General features: G+C 48.4%; 1 protein-coding gene across 7 annotated transcripts in view; it reads right to left on the bottom strand.

Moving 5' to 3' along the window:
- Window positions 1-17,312, bottom strand: part of ARHGAP23 (Rho GTPase activating protein 23) — a 77,472-nt gene that overhangs the window by 5,851 nt on the left and 54,309 nt on the right. For 6 of the 7 annotated variants that reach the window (XM_057501410.1, XM_057501408.1, XM_036930483.2 and 3 more), the window contains 7 exons: window positions 14,399-14,477; window positions 12,071-12,144; window positions 11,704-11,793; window positions 10,951-11,076; window positions 3,058-3,099; window positions 2,413-2,509; window positions 284-315 (listed from right to left, as the gene is read on the bottom strand). In XM_057501410.1, the coding sequence (XP_057357393.1) occupies window positions 284-315; window positions 2,413-2,509; window positions 3,058-3,099; window positions 10,951-11,076; window positions 11,704-11,793; window positions 12,071-12,144; window positions 14,399-14,477 (540 nt within the window). The remainder of the gene's footprint in view (window positions 1-283; window positions 316-2,412; window positions 2,510-3,057; window positions 3,100-10,950; window positions 11,077-11,703; window positions 11,794-12,070; window positions 12,145-14,398; window positions 14,478-17,312) is intronic. The other variant, XM_057501411.1, reaches the window with a different exon arrangement.

The following is a 17,312-nucleotide window of genomic DNA, read 5'->3' as shown; positions in this document are numbered from 1 at the left end:
CTGAGGATCAGAAAGAGCTTAAAGTAACTTGCCAATGTCCCAAAGTGACTAAGCGGTGAGGCCAGGACTCAGATGCAAGACTGTCTGTGCTTCTCACCGCTGGGAACACTTCTCAGCCCCCCAACTCCCAAGCCAGATCCTTCTACTACAAGTGTCTTCTCAGCCATCAACTTTCCTCAGGGTCCAGCCATAATTCTCCCAATTCCCTTGACCAAAAGGCTGAGTGGGCTAAGTGGGCTGGCCTGTGCGGGGATAAGGCCTTTGGAATTGCCTTGGCGCTTACCTTGGGCTTGGCTGAACTACAGGTGGTAGCATCTGTTAGCGAGAGACAGAAAGAAAAATTCAAGTTGGATTGGAGCAAGTAAAGGCTGAATCTTGTGAACACAATTCCCTCTCCTCAAAGGCTTCAGAAACCAGGGAGTTCAGAAACCCAGAATCTCCCAGGTCCTGGGAGTGCGATGGGCCTCTGATGTCATTCCCTCTGGCACAGGGATGGAGCAGAGAATGATGTCAGTCACCATTTCCTTTAGAGGCAGGAAGTGACATCAGGCTGTCTGCCACTGGACCCTCATTTGCCCAGGGTTAAGGGCAAGGGGGGTTTTTCCTTGGGCCCAGTTCTTCTTCCCTCCCCTTCTATCCCTGTTACTCTGAAGCACTGGAGAGAAAATGCAAAAGTCAGAGGAAGTCCACGAAGCCACAACAAACACAGCAAAGCACAGATGCTCTGGAGAAATGGAGACCACACAGTGCATAGAGAGGTGGGTGCCCTACATTCCCCCCTCCCCCCTGCTTCCAGGACATGAGAAGGAAGAGGGGCCATGTGAACGATCACGTACAGGGGTACACATGAAGTGGGTGGGACACAGAAGGCGGAGTGGGCTGGCGATGAAGCCTTGAGAGGTTCCACCTTCAGACCTGAGGTCCACTTGCCCTGAGGGGGCAAGGCCCCTGTTTATAACCAGAGTTATGAGGGAGAATAAAGTCATTACATCAACGGGACTCAGTTCCCACTCCCGGATGTCACGGGTGAAGAAGGAACCCGAAAGAAGTCCTGGCAGTGTCCTCTCCAGGACTGGGGAGGGAGCAGGCTGCCCCAGGGACCTCCCAGGTCCGACGCTGCAGTGGGCAGGTGCGGTTAATCCACACTCTCTGGCAAGCAAGTTAGATGCCTCGTCCCCAGCCTTCCCCTGCACACGGTGAGAAGAGCAGATGGGTTCACCACACAGTGACACACACGGGGCAGGGGAGTGGCAGCAGGTGATTAGAAGAGACAGGGGACTCCTGTTGGCCATCCCACCCTCCCAAGTCCTCTGGCTCCCTGTTGTACCCTGCCTCTTGCACCTAGGGGTGCTGTGGTATGCTTCCGTGAGAGACAGGAGAGGTCCAAATACCAAGGGTGGGTCATCCACGGGGTAGAAGTTAGTGCCTTGAGCCAAGAAGGGACTGGCCGTTCCTTCATCTCTGGGCTACTCTGCTATGAGAGGGCCAGAGGCCTAGAAACAGGACTTAGGGGCTGAATGACCAGGGGCTCTGGCCCCCGAAGCTGGAAGAGCCGGCCCCAGGAGGCAACTTGAGGCAGGAGCTCTAGATATAGAGAGGCTTCTGGGAGTGGCATCACTGGTGTCCAGAGAGGCTGGGTCCTGCTACCAGCCAGGTCTCCCCCTGCCCAGATAATAGAAGTGGCAAGGTTCAGCATAGAGAGAAGGCCACTGAGTTTGGGGGACTGCGGGGGTGGGGGGTGTAGCCATGTGGTGCCCAGCCTTCCTGGCAGGGGGCAGGATCTGGCTCCAACACGGACCTCCTTCCTCCTGAGAAGGGGCTTTGGAGGGAAGGACTCTGGGGTGAGGGGAAGCTGTTACCGAGTGTGGGTAGATGGTGTTTGAGGGTGAGGCCCTCACAGGCCAAATGTTTCTGCCTCACCAGCCTTCTTATAATCACCTGCCACTGTTAGTGACCGAGGCCGCAATGCCACACTGTACCCTTTAAATCTCCAACAGGTCCGCTGGAGGAGGGGAAGGGGAGGAGAGATGGGGCAGGATCCAGGGCAGGGAGGAGAGCACAGGGAGGAGTGGGCGGAGGGGAGCAGGGAGAAAAGGAAGAAAAATTAAAAGAGGAACAAGCCCAGAAGGACACAGCCCATGACAAATAAAAAGCTCAGGAGAGAAACCAGTGAAGGAGGGCAAAGCTCCTGCCCAGCCCGAGGTGAGGGCAGCTGAGCAGTCAAGGAGGAGGGCACACCGGCGGCTGGACCTCCTCAGACAGGGAGAAGGCCTCGCCACAGCCCACCTCAGTGTGGGGACAGGGAAGGCCTCACTGGAGCGGGGGCAGGGAAGCTGGGCGTCTGGCCAGGCATCTGGGATGCCCTCGGGGTGCAGACCCCACCTCCACCCCTTCCCAGGCCCCTGCACTCACCTGGACCTGGGTCACCTGGGGGCACTGTCCTCCCAATGTTAGGCAGGAGGTACTCGATGTTGGGCACTGACTGAGGCTCCTTGTCATCCACAGGGGTCTGCGAACAGGAGGAGGGTGAGCCAGCATGCCCTCACGGCTGGACTGCGGACTCCGCAGAAAGGACCCCAGGGCCCTTGCCTCCTCCATCACACCGGGGCTCACCAGGGTGGGGACTGTCTCCCTCATCAGTCAGGCACTCTGGACGGCAGGTCCTACCTGTCCCTCATTAGACTGTTCTGTGCCTTCCCAACACCTTGACTGAACCCAGAAGGCCTGAGCTGCTCCTACAGCTGCGGGCAGGGGCTCTGTCTCCCCCATCAGACTGGACCTCCCTAAGACCTGTATCCTCCACATAAGACTGGAAGGCAGGGTCTGGACTCAGTTTCCTTAGGGCAAGGCCAGTATCTCTCTCTTCAGACTGGGGGCTCATGAAGGCCAAGATTGCGTCTCCCATCAGATCAGAGGCCCCTGAGGAGAGGGCCTGCGCTTCCTGCATCAGCTCCAAGGACAGACACCCCCCATGCTTGAGCCTTGCGGCCCCACTCCCACCCCAGGATGAGGGCCGCTAAGACCAGACCCCACCCCAGTGGCCCCTGCCTCACTTACTTTCTCTCCCTTGTCCTCATTGTCACTGAAGAACCAGTCTGACTGCAGAGGAGACAAAAGGAAGTGATAAGATCAGTGTGGGTAGGGGCTGAGGGAAGACAGGGAGAGGGCTCCCGCAAGCTCAGTCCAGAGGACCCACTCAGGTGCTGGATGGAGCGGGGCAGGAGGGGCACCAGGAGGCAAGGTACCCCCTCTTCTCAACAAACCCAGGCCAGCCTGGTTGCTAGCGAGGTCTCAGAGGGAGGCTGATGGCTCCTGGAGCCTGATGCCACAGATTATGAGAAACCCTTGGGGACAGAAAAGGTTGGACCACCGTATGGGAGGGAAATGCAACCCGGAGTGGGAGACGTCCCAGTGTAGACAGATGACTGGCTCAGGGAGAGCATCTCTGCCTGTTTTTCATGGAACACTGTCCAGTGCACATCACTGTGGCTGGCTCCCCACTGCAAGCCAGAAGCTGGGGGAAGCATCGCCATCTAGTGTCGACTGAGTGCACTGCAGGGAAGAGGCCACCACAGCTGCTAGAGCTGAGTGTATTGCACGCCAGCCGTGGGCTCCACACCGACACCCGGGGTGACATCCCCTGCCCAGAAAATGGAAGTGTCTGGAGGGAGTGTTGGGAGGTTCCCTGAGGGGCAGGCAGGCAAGGGTTTTCTCATAAATGCCACACAGGAGAGGAGTAAAGTAAAAATCCCAAATAGAATCCATGAAATTTGAGAATTTTGAAGATAAAACTCTTCAAGTTTTCTGAAAAAACAGATTGCTTACAAATGAACACGTATCATCTGTAACTAGAACTTTCAGCAGCAACAGACACAAAAAGACAAAAAAGTAATATTTTCAATGTGTGGCTGGACTACAAACGCAGAATTTTGAACTCCAAATTTTATACCCTGCTAAACTCTCAATAAATTTTAAATTTAATTTAATTTAAATTCTGAAATAAAGCTATATGGAGACATCAGAAAGGTCACTACACAAAGGCTCTCTTAACTGAGTACATGCACAAATACAGAAATTAATTCAGGAGGGAGCAATAAACTCTGACAAGAAGGGATTATAGTGTAGAAAAGTCCATTGTTATCAAACCAAAAAATGATACACATACTTATACAAACACACAAAAAGTATATCCAATCTGGAGTTCAAACTCGGAGAGAGAAACCAGTGACAGGTGAAAGTACACTAAGGTACTTGGCTTTAGATGTAGTGGAAGGAAGACATGGATACCGACAAGACACCCACTGATAGAAATTGATAGTGAAAACTATAAGTATGGACTTTTATAATTGCATAATTAAACAACATGGGTTTTATAAGTTATATAACTTTCCTATCAGGAAAATAAAACCAGTCCTTCCAAAGCAAGATTGGACAGACCTAAACAAGGAAGTAAAATGAAAATGGTAGACAGAAAGTGACATTTAAGCTGGCAGAAATAAGTCTCAACAGTATGGAAATTATAATAAAGTAAATGAGCTAAACTCACTGGCTGAAATTTAAAACACACAGAATATTATGTACACTTAAGGATATCCATATATTTAAAATAAGCATAGAAAAGGTGGATTGGAAGGACACATATTAACCTATGAGAATGGTAATTGTGGGGGGTCAGGAATGAAGGGGGAAAACAAAGAGATTGTAATGTTGATTACGACTATGTGCCATGAAATTCAGTTATTCTTAATCATAATCAGGCATACTCTTAACTTAGATAAGCAGCACAAAAGAGAAACAAGAAAGAGACAGAGGATAAGAAAGAAATGCAGGATGGAGTCAGTTGTCTGGGACTCAAGTTCACCTCAGGTGAATTACCTGATTCTATTTACTTATCTGTAAAGTGGGCATAATGTGAGTATCTACTAACAGAATTGTGATGAGGATAAAATGAGATACTATGTGGCCAATAACAAAAAGACAGGAAATAACAAGTGTTGGTGAAAATGTGGGAGAAAGAGAATCTTTGTGTTGGTGGGAATGTAAATTTGTGTAGCCACTATAGAAAACAGTCTGGAAGTTCCTCAAAAAAGTTTAAAATAGAAATACCATAGGATCCAGCTATTCCACTTCTGGGTATTTATCCAAAGAAAATGAAAACACTAACTTGAAAAAAACATCTGCACCCCCAGGTTCATTGCTGCATTATTTACAACAGCCAAGGTATGGAAACAGCCTGAGTGTCCATCAATGGGTGAACAAAGAAAATGTGGTACATATGTACATTATCATTATTATTAAGCCATTAAAAAGAAGGAAATCTTGATTTGTGACCACATGGATGGATGGACCTTGAGGGTATTATGCTAAGTGAAATAAATCAGACAGAGAAAGACAAATACCATATGATCTCACTTATGTGTGGATTCTCAAACAAACAAACAAAAACCATGCTCACAGATGCAGGGAACACATCGGTGGTTACCAAAGGCTGGGGGAGATGGGTGGGCAAAATGGATGAAGAGGGTCAAAAGGTACAAATGTCCAGTTGTAAAATAATTAAGTCATGGGGACGTAGTGTACAGCATGGTGATTATAGTTAATAATATTGTATTGTTTGTTTGGAAGTTGCTAAGAGAGTAAATCTTAAAAGTTATCATGAGAAAAAAATTTTGTAACTACGTGGGGTGCTGGATCTTCACAGTCTGCTGATGGCTTCACAATATGTAGATATTGAATCATTATGCTGTATCCCTGAAAATAATGCAATGTTATATATCAACTATATCTCAGTTTTAAAAATAACAAAAAGAAATTTTCTGCTTCACAGGGGCATTTGGCAATGTCTGGAGGCATTTTCAATCATTACAACTGGCAGGACCTCCTGGCATCTGGTCAGAGATGCTGCAGAACATCTTACAATATGCAGGACAGCCCCCCAAAGAAAACTGATCTGGTCCCAAAGGTCACAAGTGCCAAGGTTGAGAAATCCCAGTGTACACATAGTAGGAATCAAGTTTGTTGGTGAATAAATGAACAAATGCCTTGACAGCGTCTATATTGGGGTTCCAACTGACTTAGTAAACATGGGTGTGAGCTGGTTGGTGACTTGAGGCTGGGAGGCTGAGCACCTGGTATTGCTCATCTCCCCTCTGCCTTTATCTTGTTGTACAACCCTGGTCAAGTCACTGTTCCTCTTTACACCTCTGTACGATTCAAGGATAGATCTAGATACCGTAAGGTCCCTCTTAGCTCTGCTATCCAGGAGTTCCTCAGAAGACAGGAGCTGCAGGTAGGGGGGCCAGGTGATGGCTACGGCTAGAACTTCCAGCAGAAGGTGGTGTCACCCATTAACTCCAGCCACTCACTGGCTGGCCAGGGGCTCAGAAACAGAGCAGTCTCTGCCCCCAGTCTGATCCTGCCTGGGCTCATGATTACACTGATCCTTACCTACAGAGCCTCTGGGCTAGACAGACCCTGGCAAACTTGGGTGTGCAGAAGGCGGGTAGCTCTTTCCCTTGATAATCATTCAGGGCTGATTATGTTCACCAGACCTGTGTGTTTATGGAGTATATGCACTCATCTAAGCATTTTCAGTGCTTTGCTTTAATTTTTAAGCTACATTAACTTTAATTTTAAAATATGTGTAGAGGGAAAGCAGTTTATATTATAGGCACCTATAAGTAAATAATATTAGTTTTATAAATGATAAGTAATAGAATATTTTAAATTTAGATATGCTGTATTTTATTTAATTTTGTGTCTGGGAGATAGTTACTGTAAGATTCCTGGTCATATGTGTTTGAACATCTAAGTGTTTTACAGGTAGGCAGAAAGCTGTGCAACAGTGTTATGATTCATATACTTAGTAATACTTTGTGTTTTATATTGTACCCTTGTGTACACATTCTTGCTTTTGGGGTTTGACAAGATATTTAGTATACGTGGGGTTGAGTGGGGTAAGGGGGGGGTTGATTATATCAAAGTAATGGTGTACTTTTTTGATGTTTTAATAGAATTGTTATAAGTCTGATAGTTATTCATGGCTTATGTAAAATTTGTATTTGTATAGATTTAATTTATTTTAAATGTTGTTATAAAGTGTTATGTCTGTAACCACTGACTGAATTATACCTTAAGGTTAGTATGCACAACCAATAATATTCAATTAAAGTCCAGCTACAAGTTATTTGCCTGTAATAGGGCCTCAGACAGCCTAGTTGAACCTTGCATCCTGAAAATTTAAAAATACCAAGGGCATGACAGCACAGTTATGTGTGCATGGGCTGATTAGTCATTAATCCATCGAGATGTCTTATTTAAGGGGAACAAATGAGCAGTTTAAGTTGCATGGCCCTGAAGTAAGAACCAGATGCCAGATATAGTTCACTTATAGCGACCCCCACTCTTAATGGGTCCGGAGCGAAAAGAGGGACACAATTGTGGGCGGGTTAATGATTTCATGTGGCATGGTGATTAAGCGGCCTTCAGTGGTGGTAATATGCATGTTGAATAGAAATGATTTGACTTAATGTGCTATGTATGATCAATAAAGGTATGTACTATGTACTGTTACAATATAATGTACTTGCTTATATGCATGGGGCATACCAGTAATGCACGATTAAATATAGCGTATCTTGTGTATTATGTATAGCATATCTTGTATAGTATGGTATGTGTACTTACACATGTGAAAATCTTTAAGTGCTATCTTGATTGTTTAGATATTAGGAACTAAAATTCTAGTTATATATTATGGATTTTTTCAGGAAATAGTTTATAAAGAATATCAGCATTGGGTGTTGATGGTGGGGCTGTTGTGTCTTTCCTGAGTCTTACAGAGGTTTATGGCTTCCTTTACTGGTTTACAAGACCAGGGTATTAGATTATACTACAGAGACTCTTCATTTTATAAGATTATTTTCAACAATGCCTACAATTGGTATAATTACTAGGATTAGTGTGAAATAGAGAATAGAAGCTACCTGTTGGATTAGAATAAAAGAGTGTTCTACGGGTTGCCCTCCAATTCAGATCAGTGTTAGAAGATCAGCTACTAGGAGTCAAAATACGACTTGACTTAAAGGTGGGAATATTATGGTTTGTTGATTTCAGGTGTGTAGTATTGGAATTACTACTAGTATAAGAATTGATAGAATTGGTGCTAATACACCTCCTAGTTAGGAATTGATCGCAAAATTGCATATGCAAAGAGAAAATACCACTCTGGCTTAATGTGGCGTGGTGTGTTTAAGGGATTTGCTGGTGTGCAGTTATCTGGGTCTCCTAACAGATCAGGGGATAATAAGACTAGAATTATCAATACCACAGCTATGAGAAGGAACCCCAGAATGTCTTTGATTGTATAATATGGGTGAAATGGGATTTATCTGAGTCAGATACAATTCCTGTTGGGTTATTAGAACCAGTTTCATGTAAGAATAGGAGGTGTACTAATACTAGGCCAAGAATAATCAAGGGAAGAATAAAGTGGAAGGCAAAGAATCGAGTGAAGGTTGCTTTATCTACTGAAAAGCCCCCTCAGATTCATTCTACTAGGCTTGAGCCAATATAGGGAATAGCGGAAAGTAAGTTTGTAATAATTGTTGCTCCTCAGAAAGATATCTGCCCTCATGGTAAAAGGCTGTTGCTATAATTGCAAATAAAAGAATAATTCCAATGTTTCATGTTTCATTATAAGCGAAAGACCCATAGTACATGCTGCATCCGATATGTATAAATAGGCAAATAAAAAATATTGATGTGCCATTAGCATGTATATATCGGATAATTCATCCATAGCTGACATCTCGGCAGATACGTGTAAGAGATGAGAATGCGGCGGCTGTATCACTGTGTAATGCATAGCTAGAAAAAGGCCTGTCAGAATTTGTAGAATTAAGCAGATACCTAGTAATGAACCAAAATTTCATCATGCTGAGAATATTAGAAGGGGTAGGTAGATCAATAAAAGATTTATTAATAATTGAGTAGTGGGTGATATTTTTGGATATTTGTCGTTAGGTTCCTATGGTTTAATTACAACAATGGTTTTTCATGTCAAAGATCATGGTTTGAGTCCATGTGGGAATGATGATGACATATATTGTATTTATTTTAAGTATTATTTTTGATTAGTTTTGTGTGTTTTTCTTCAAAACCTTCTATTTATAGGGTGCTTGGTTTGATTGTGGGTGGTGGAGTTGGGTGTGGTATTGTGATTAATTTTGGAGGAAGAGGCAGAGAATGGAGGGTCGATGACTCAGTTAGTTTCCAGGAGTGAGTGAGAAAGCCCAGACTGGTATACTCTCAACCGCAGTCCCTTCACTCATCCCTTTGTGCATTCATGCAACAAACAAGTGCTTGTTTCATGCCAGGCACTGGGCCTGGTGTTGGGAATACACCTCTGAAGGAGGCAGATATGCCCCAGCTCCCCACTCCTTCCCAGAGGAGGGGCTGCCACTGGCTGGGGCCTCTCCTCAGAGCCCTGGGGGAGGGTAAATGACACACTTTGGGCCTCCCTTCTCCTTGAAGGCTACTATTCCTGACAGCCCAGCTGGTGACAGGCTCAACATCTAGCCGTGGAGCCAGTCCCCCTCTCTCCCCACAGGCCCCATCCAAAGCACACCCTTAGGGGAACTCCAGGGGCTCCCTGTTGGGCTGGGGAGCGGAACTTTTTCAAGGGAGATAAGTTTCCCCAGACCAGGGCTTCATCAGGATTCCTGACACTGCCTGGGAGCCCCGGCCTCCCTGACAGCTCTGGAGTGGGCCTCCGGGCTGGTGGTACCAGGGCTGGAATGAGAATGGGCCTTGCTGTTCCCTCCCATGGCTCAGAGCCCGCACCACTCAGTGAAGGAAGGAAACAGGCAGGCAGGGCCGGTCAGCATGACCAAAGTCCACCCAACTGCCTCACTCTGCCCGCCCTGGCCAGCCTCCCTTGCCCCAATTCCAGCTCTAGGATGGACCTAGAAGTCCACCCTCCCAAGAAGTAAGCGGGAAAGCACAGGTTTTGGTCAGACAGATCTGCCTTAAAATCCTGGGGCTTCCCTCATTAGCTGTGTGATCTTCAGCAAGTTACTTTGCCTCTCTGAGCCCCTGTAAAAACGGAGTGACATAATCTGGTTTCCCTTCCCTGACATGTCTTACGGGGCACGGGACGCTGAGGCTCCCCTTCCCCTGACCAGCTGCTAATCTTATTTCTCCTGGCAGGAAGGGATCTGGCTCTGTCCTTTGCAGGCTGGACCAAGATTTGGAAAAGGAAAAATCCGTTATTTATAAAAACATCCCTGAGTGCCCCTGAAGGGGGCAGCGCTGCCCTGGGTTTGGCTCTGTAAAACCAAGGCCTTCTGCGCCCTCTGCTGGCTGCTCTGGGTTCTCATCCGTCAGGCACAAGAACAAGAACCTTTAAGAAACCCTGGGCTCTTGGTTGCCTCGAGGCAGCCAGGAGAAGGGAAGTGACCAGCCCTGCACACATACAGGACAAGAGCAGGACCCTGCCTCAGCCCACACGCCATCAGCCTTGCCCTACCCTGGACGTCACCATTTTCTCCCCGAAAACCTCAGTGGGGCCCTTGGGGCAGAGCTTTGACTCCAACCCCAGCACCTCCTGCCCATTTCTGCCAAGACACCTCTCCTGTGGGCCTCCTTCTGAAGGCGCCCCTGCAGTTGCCTCTGTTCCCCTGCCCAGCAGCACCTCCCTGACCGTCCTCCCTCTGATCCTTACACACATCTTGGGAGCTCTAGGGCCTCCCGATTTTCTGGCTAGGGTTGCAACAACCTAGAAAGACAGAGATTCTAGGATCCTTTTCTGTTTGGCCTCCAAATGTAGCCTCTCACTGCTGAAGGGCATGCATTGTCCCAGCATCCTCCTCCTAGGTTGCCTCACAATTCCCTGGGCAGCCACCTAGGCGAGCAGGGTTGACACCATATGGGCCTGGAGCAGCTGCTTACATGCTGGATCAGCGTCTCCACAATTTTGTAGCGGTCGGGCATGTGGGTCACCATGTCCGCCATGTTGTCCTCAGACGTCCTCACCAGTGTCGGCCCGAAGACCAGGGCCAGGTTCCTGGGCTCCATCTGGGCAGGGGAGGGAAATGGGTCCGTGTCAATGCTCCTGCCATCTCTGACCTCCAGTCCCCCAGGCCTCCCTCTCTCCGGTCCCTCTTCTAACCACATCCTGAGCTGTCCCTGGCTTAGGGACCAGACACCTCCTCGATGGGCCTGGAGGTGTCTGGCAGGCAGAGCACAGGCCAGATTTCTGTCCCACTCACCCCCACTCCAGGCCTGGCAGCCCTGGGCACAGCCCAACCTGCACACCCACACTGTGCCAACAGTGGGAGGTTCTGAGGGCATTTTAGGACTTGGAGAAATCCTATAGCTCTGCTCATTTTCCCTGCTGCATAACCAGGAGACAGAGAGGTTTGAATGGGAAAATGCAATGCAAGGGATTCCAGCCAGATCAGAGGATAGATTTCCACCAGACATAGAGGGACTATGGCTCTCTGCCTCTAAAAGACCCTCAGAAATTCAGGAGATGGCTCTCTAGGGAAGAAGCACTGGCCAGCATGTGGGACAGAATGACCTTTAGAGGTGAGCACACACCTAGAGGGGCTTGAGATTATCTGACCTGTAGCACCTCAGAATATGCTGAGGAGACCCCAAACGCTTCCTTCCCCCACACTCTGTTCCAGAGTCCCCACCCACCTTGTTTTTCTCCGAGTGGTCAGCAATGGTCTTCAGATGACCCACAAGGAATTTGAGCGTTTCATAGTAGTGTCCTGGGAGATCCCGGATCTGGGCGGGAGCAAGAAGGGGCATGGAACCAGGCTCTGATGGCCTCCCCACCTCCCCACCTCGCTTCAAAGGGGATCCCACTGTCATAGCTCAGGGGGTCTGGAATCCACCCTCTACCACCCACTCTGTGTATACGGAAAAACTAAGGCCCAGAGCGGAGAAGGGCCTCTCCAAGGTCACAGAGGAAACTGGTGGCACTGGACTCCGGGCCCCCTGGGACAGTGGCACTATCCCAGTCTGCTCTACCTTTTGCCTAACAGCATCTCTCTTTCCTTACCAGCTTCCGCAGTGTCTTCATCCGCTCCCTTGAGTCTTCAATGCGGTTGGCCTCGATGAAGTCACTGTATTTGTCTAGAACACAGTGAAGACTCTTTAGAGAGATGGGAGGCAGTGCCTTCCTCCACCGGCAGGGCGGGTGGCTTCTGGGCTGGAGGTCCCCGCCAGCTGAGGAGGCCCACACCGATGAGATTATCTGACCTGGAGCAGCTCAGAATATGCTGAGGAGACCCCAGGGCTGAGGTGGCCCTGGGTTCATGTGACCAAACCCACCAGAGCTGCACTCAGGTGTGCGCCTGACCTGGGAGAGCCCAGGTGTATGTCTTTAGGAAGAAATAAGACCTAAGCTGCACGTTGATACTGGGAAGGGGTCTTTGCCCCAATCTCCAGGACAAGGCCATCACAAGGTCAGAAGAGAAGGTTACCTAGAAAGAGGGAGGGACCTTTCAGCCTCCAGATACCACACCCCACCTGTGTGAGGATTCCCCCAATCCATTCAGAAGAAGTCCACGGGGAACTTAAAAAAATGGAATGTGGTAAGTTTATTCAAAAATTCAGCTGGATGAGTAAATGCACAAGATAGCCATGGATATTGCTTAAAGGAAGAATGATGGTAGAAGGTTTGTCCCACCAGATACTGAAACACACTAAACAGCACAGCTCAGGTGGTATGGATGGGGAGTGAAAGCCGATCAAAGAGAAGAGCAGAAAGGAGGTATCAGGCCTCCTGGATCTTTACTGTGTGATGATGGCAGCCTTCAAATCAGTGGGGAGGAGTGGAGGGGCTCATAAATGCTTCTGGGACAATTATTTTTGGAGGAGGAAAAGTCCATTTCTAGCTCAATACACAAATTTAATTGTGTCACAGAGCCAAATGTAAGTTATTAAAATATCGCAGAAAAAATAAGAAAATACTTTTATAATTATAAGGCCTTCCTAAAGATGAGAGGCCAAATTTGTTAAAGATTACAGCTCTGACTACACTTAAAATATTTGTTTTCAATTTCTATCCTGAAAAGTTAACAGGCAAATAGCAGACTAAGAGCAAATATTTGCAAATGCTAGCAAAGAGTTAATATCCATAATATACAAGATTTTGTCTCCTACAAATCAATACCAAAAAAAGACAAACAAGCCAATAGAAAAATGGGCACACAGTCTGAACAGGCAATTACAGAGGAAATAGAAAAGGCTAATAAACTAATGAAAAGATAGTTAATTTCCCCAGTACTAGGGGAAATGAAACATAAACAATAATGAGATGCCATTTCCCCTGATTAGCAAAAATAAAATATTAATAACATCCAACATTGACAGAGGTGTAGAGAACCCAGCTCTCTCTTAATGCTAGTAAGCAGGAGTATGAACTAGGGCCTCTTTCTCAGAGTGCAACTTGACACTGGCCTTCAAAAATGTTTATCAGGACTCTGACCTAGCTATTCTATATCTAGAGTCCACCTCAAGGACACTGACCCAGCACACAAGGACATATTCAAGGAAGGTCACTGTAACATGTTTTGTAATAGCAAAAATTTGAAAAACAATACAAATATCTATCAAGAGGGGAATGATTAGATAAATTATAGTCTATTCAGACTATGAAATACCATGTGGTTGACCTAAAAGAAAAATGAGGTAGAGCTCTTTGTACTGACACGAGTGAATCTCAAAATTACAAGCCTCCTTTTGTTAAGAACAATTCAGCCAGTGGTGACTGAGACCCACTCACATGGGCTTCTGAGAGTCAACTGTATTCTTTTCTTCTCAGCGCCATGTTGGTGACAGCATACTAGTAACTCAAAATAAGCCATGGTGGGAATATTTATACCATGGAAATTAGAAAATGCTACAAATCAAGGTTTTTTTCTCTTGAGAGCCAGATGTTAAACATTTACCAGCACATCACTGAACTCACCCGACTCCAAACCTGATACACATGTGTCTTTGTCACCAGGAGCTGGGCTCTAGAGTCAGATGCTGGGGCCTAATCCTGGCTTTAACACTTTCAAGCTGTGTAACCAAGTCATTTAACCTCTTGGTGTCCCAGTTTCCTCATCTGTAAAGTGGAGATACAAGCCCCTACTTCATGGAGTAGAGCTTGGCACATAGTAAATGCTCAGAAAGTGTCAGTATAATCTCTGAGGACAGGGAATGGGAGAATGACAGGAACCTTTGTGTTCACTTTATTCACATCTGTACTAAGTTTTTACAAGCACATGTTTCTTTTGTATTAAAACAAAAACCCCAAAACAAACCCAATTTAAAAAGTGGTCAGAGTGCAGCACACAAGTATTCCCCGGCTCCCCCCTCCTCTCCCACCCCTACTCACCGTCCGTGAAAAGGGGCTCAGGTAGCTTTCGGAAGAAGGACTTGAGCAGGCTGCTGATGACATTGAGGTCCTGCCAGCGCTGGGAAGAGGGCAAAGATGTCAGGCCACAGCCTGGCCCAGCCCAGGTGCCCAAACTCCATGCCCCCAGGTCCAGGGCCAGCTAGGCCCACCCAGCGGTCATGCCTCCATGCTGGGCCAGCCCTAAGCCCAGCCCAGCCCAGGCCCTCCTTGAGCTACGCTCACACCTCACACCAACCCAACCAACTGATCCCAGTCTCTCCCTACTCCAGCCAGCCTAGTGGGCTCCAACATTTGCCCATCCATAGACAGTACTGGATACCTTCTTTGGTGCAGGCACTGTGGGGGACAGAAATGAGAGAAACCCACCCCACACAAGCCTGCCCAGTGTGCCTCCCTGGGCCTAGTGCCTGCTCCTGCCTCCTCGTGCTCCCCCAGTCACTGGTGCCTGGCACCTTTCTGCCTCAGGCCCTTTGCACATGCTGGTTCCCTCCACCAGAGCTCCCTTCCCCTGCCCTTCACACAACTGGCCTCCATCCTTTCTAAATGCCAGCTCTTCAGAGAGGACTTCCCTGACCATCACAGTGAATGCAGCCACTACTGCCAGTGCTCTCTCATCTGTACCACAGCCTGACTTCGTTTCTTCTGTGGCACTTGCCACACTCTTGTCATCGCATGCATTTGTGTCCCTGTCCCTGCCTGTCCCGCTGATGGAACCATTAGCTCCACCAGGGCAGGGCTCCTGTCTGTCTTACTCCCCACTGTGTTCCTCTTGCCCAGATGGCTTAGCTTGGTCAGCCTGGTACCTAAATGGTCTAAGTCAGTAGTTCTCAACCAGGGACTGAATCACCGCACCCCGCCCCAGGTCATTTGGCAATGTCTGGAACCACTTTGCTTTTCACAGCTGTGGGGTGCCACTGGCATCCAGAAGATAGAGACCAGGGATGCTGCTAAACTTTCTCCAGGGCATAAGGCAGCTTCCCACAACGAATTATTCTGCCCAAAGTGTTAAGGTTGAGAAACCCTGGTCCAAGTAAGTGGTTGTTGAAGACCAGAATAAAGAACAGCCAGGTCATTGTCCCTTCTGGCCACCAGGGGGCACCGTCCCCCCAACACAAAGGCAAAGGTGGGACCTGCTCCAAATAACTCCTGCCTGGAATGCAACATAGTGCCCTCAACAAAGACACACAACTGCACAATGTACGTGCTTATTACAATTAATGCCAGACCACCCACAAACAATACACTCCCCAAAGGCTCACCAGGAGTTAGATTCATCCTGCACACAATGCTTAACCTCCAGCACAAACTCTTTGTGACAAATCACACGAACGTCTGAGATAAAACCACATGCCCCACACTGTCAGCACACCTCCGCTCTGGGCCCTGGCCTAGGCAGCCGCCGCAGCTCCGGCCCCTCTCTCCCTGGCCAAGGCCCAGCTGAGGTGCTTCAGTGCAGACCCGCCCCAACCCGGCACAGCTCCTGCCCCCCCTCAGCCCTGATGCATGGGCTCCTCTCATCTCCCAGCTGCCAAACCCAGGGCTTCGCCCTGTCCTTGACGCCTCCGTGTGTGTGCATCTGCACCCCATCTCCCGCTTCCCCTGAGCCCCTCTGTCCTCTGTCCCACTCGGAGCCTGGCCCCCGCACTCCTGATGCCCACCCTCCCCACGGTTAGCAGCTCCCTCCGTCATCTCACCTCCATGCCCACGTGTGACCCCCATGCCCACTCTCCAGTCTGCCCCTCATCTAGTGCTTATGTCACCACCCCAGGGTGGGTGACTGGCCATCACCCCAAATCCAATGGGGCCCCTACCTGACACCCCCTCGCTCTTGCCCTCCTCCCCAGTTCCTGCCAGGGTCAGGTACCTCCTCCTCCTTCCCTCTCATAGGGCCAACTCCTAAAGCTGCTCCCATCCTCCTGTTCCCCTGCCACCAGAATCTTCCCGCACTTCCAGTATATCAGTAATTTCTTCCCTAGATGCCCTGCTCTCGTTCCCATCCATTAGACATAAGCTAAAGCACTATTCTTTCTCAAATCCCACTCTCATTTATGCCTCTCCAGCTGGAGAACCATTATGGCTCCCTACTGTCTGTTGGATCAAGGTCAAAGGCTGCAGGGAAGCCATCAAAAGCCCAGTGCCCTGCCCTGGGCCTCACCCTTCCCACTGGGAAGCCCAGGAGCTGGGTCCATTCTGTTCCAACACTCAGACCCTTCTCTGTCTGATTTTGGAAAATGCCATCATTCCCTACCTGGACTACCTTGCTGGCCACCTGCCCCCCTACTTATTCTTCAAAGAGGCAGACACTCAAGCCTACCACCCTGAGTGCTACCACTGGTCTTTTCGCCCCACTTCCTTCCTACGGGCAGGAAGACTGTCTTACATGTCCCATAAGTCTTCACAGTATGTGACTCATAGGACGTCGCTGCCCAGATTCTCGGTTTGCCAAGACATCTTTTTCCATAGAGCCCATTTTGTCAAACAAAATGCACATGAAAACCCAGGATGAAAAAAAAAATCGACATAGAAAGCAAAGCAAAGCAGGTTACTCTGGTTTAAGTAAGGATGGGGGCCCCACCCTGGCCCTGGCCTCCCCAGGGAACCACAGGGGTTCTGGGAAACACAGTTGGAGAACCTTTGGCCCAGCTGCAAAGTCCTTCTCTTTTTCACATTGAATATTTATTTGGATAGTTGTTTCCACTTTATTGAGATGTAACTGACATATAACCTGCTGCAAACTCTTAAGTGTGCCCGTTGGACCCCTTCAAAAGCTGGCTGCATCTCATCTGACCACCCTTTTCCTTCCCGTTTGCGGCCACCCAAACCGCTGGCTGCCGACTGCTCCAGGAAACACCGTGTCCTCCCCTCTGAGCCAGAGGTCTGCAGACTGTAGCCT

Source organism: Manis pentadactyla, chromosome 4, assembly GCF_030020395.1.
Source record: "Manis pentadactyla isolate mManPen7 chromosome 4, mManPen7.hap1, whole genome shotgun sequence".
Lineage (NCBI taxonomy): Eukaryota > Metazoa > Chordata > Mammalia > Pholidota > Manidae > Manis > Manis pentadactyla.
The sequence above is the reverse complement of the archived record's forward strand: the minus strand, read 5'-3'. Positions and strand labels throughout refer to the sequence as shown.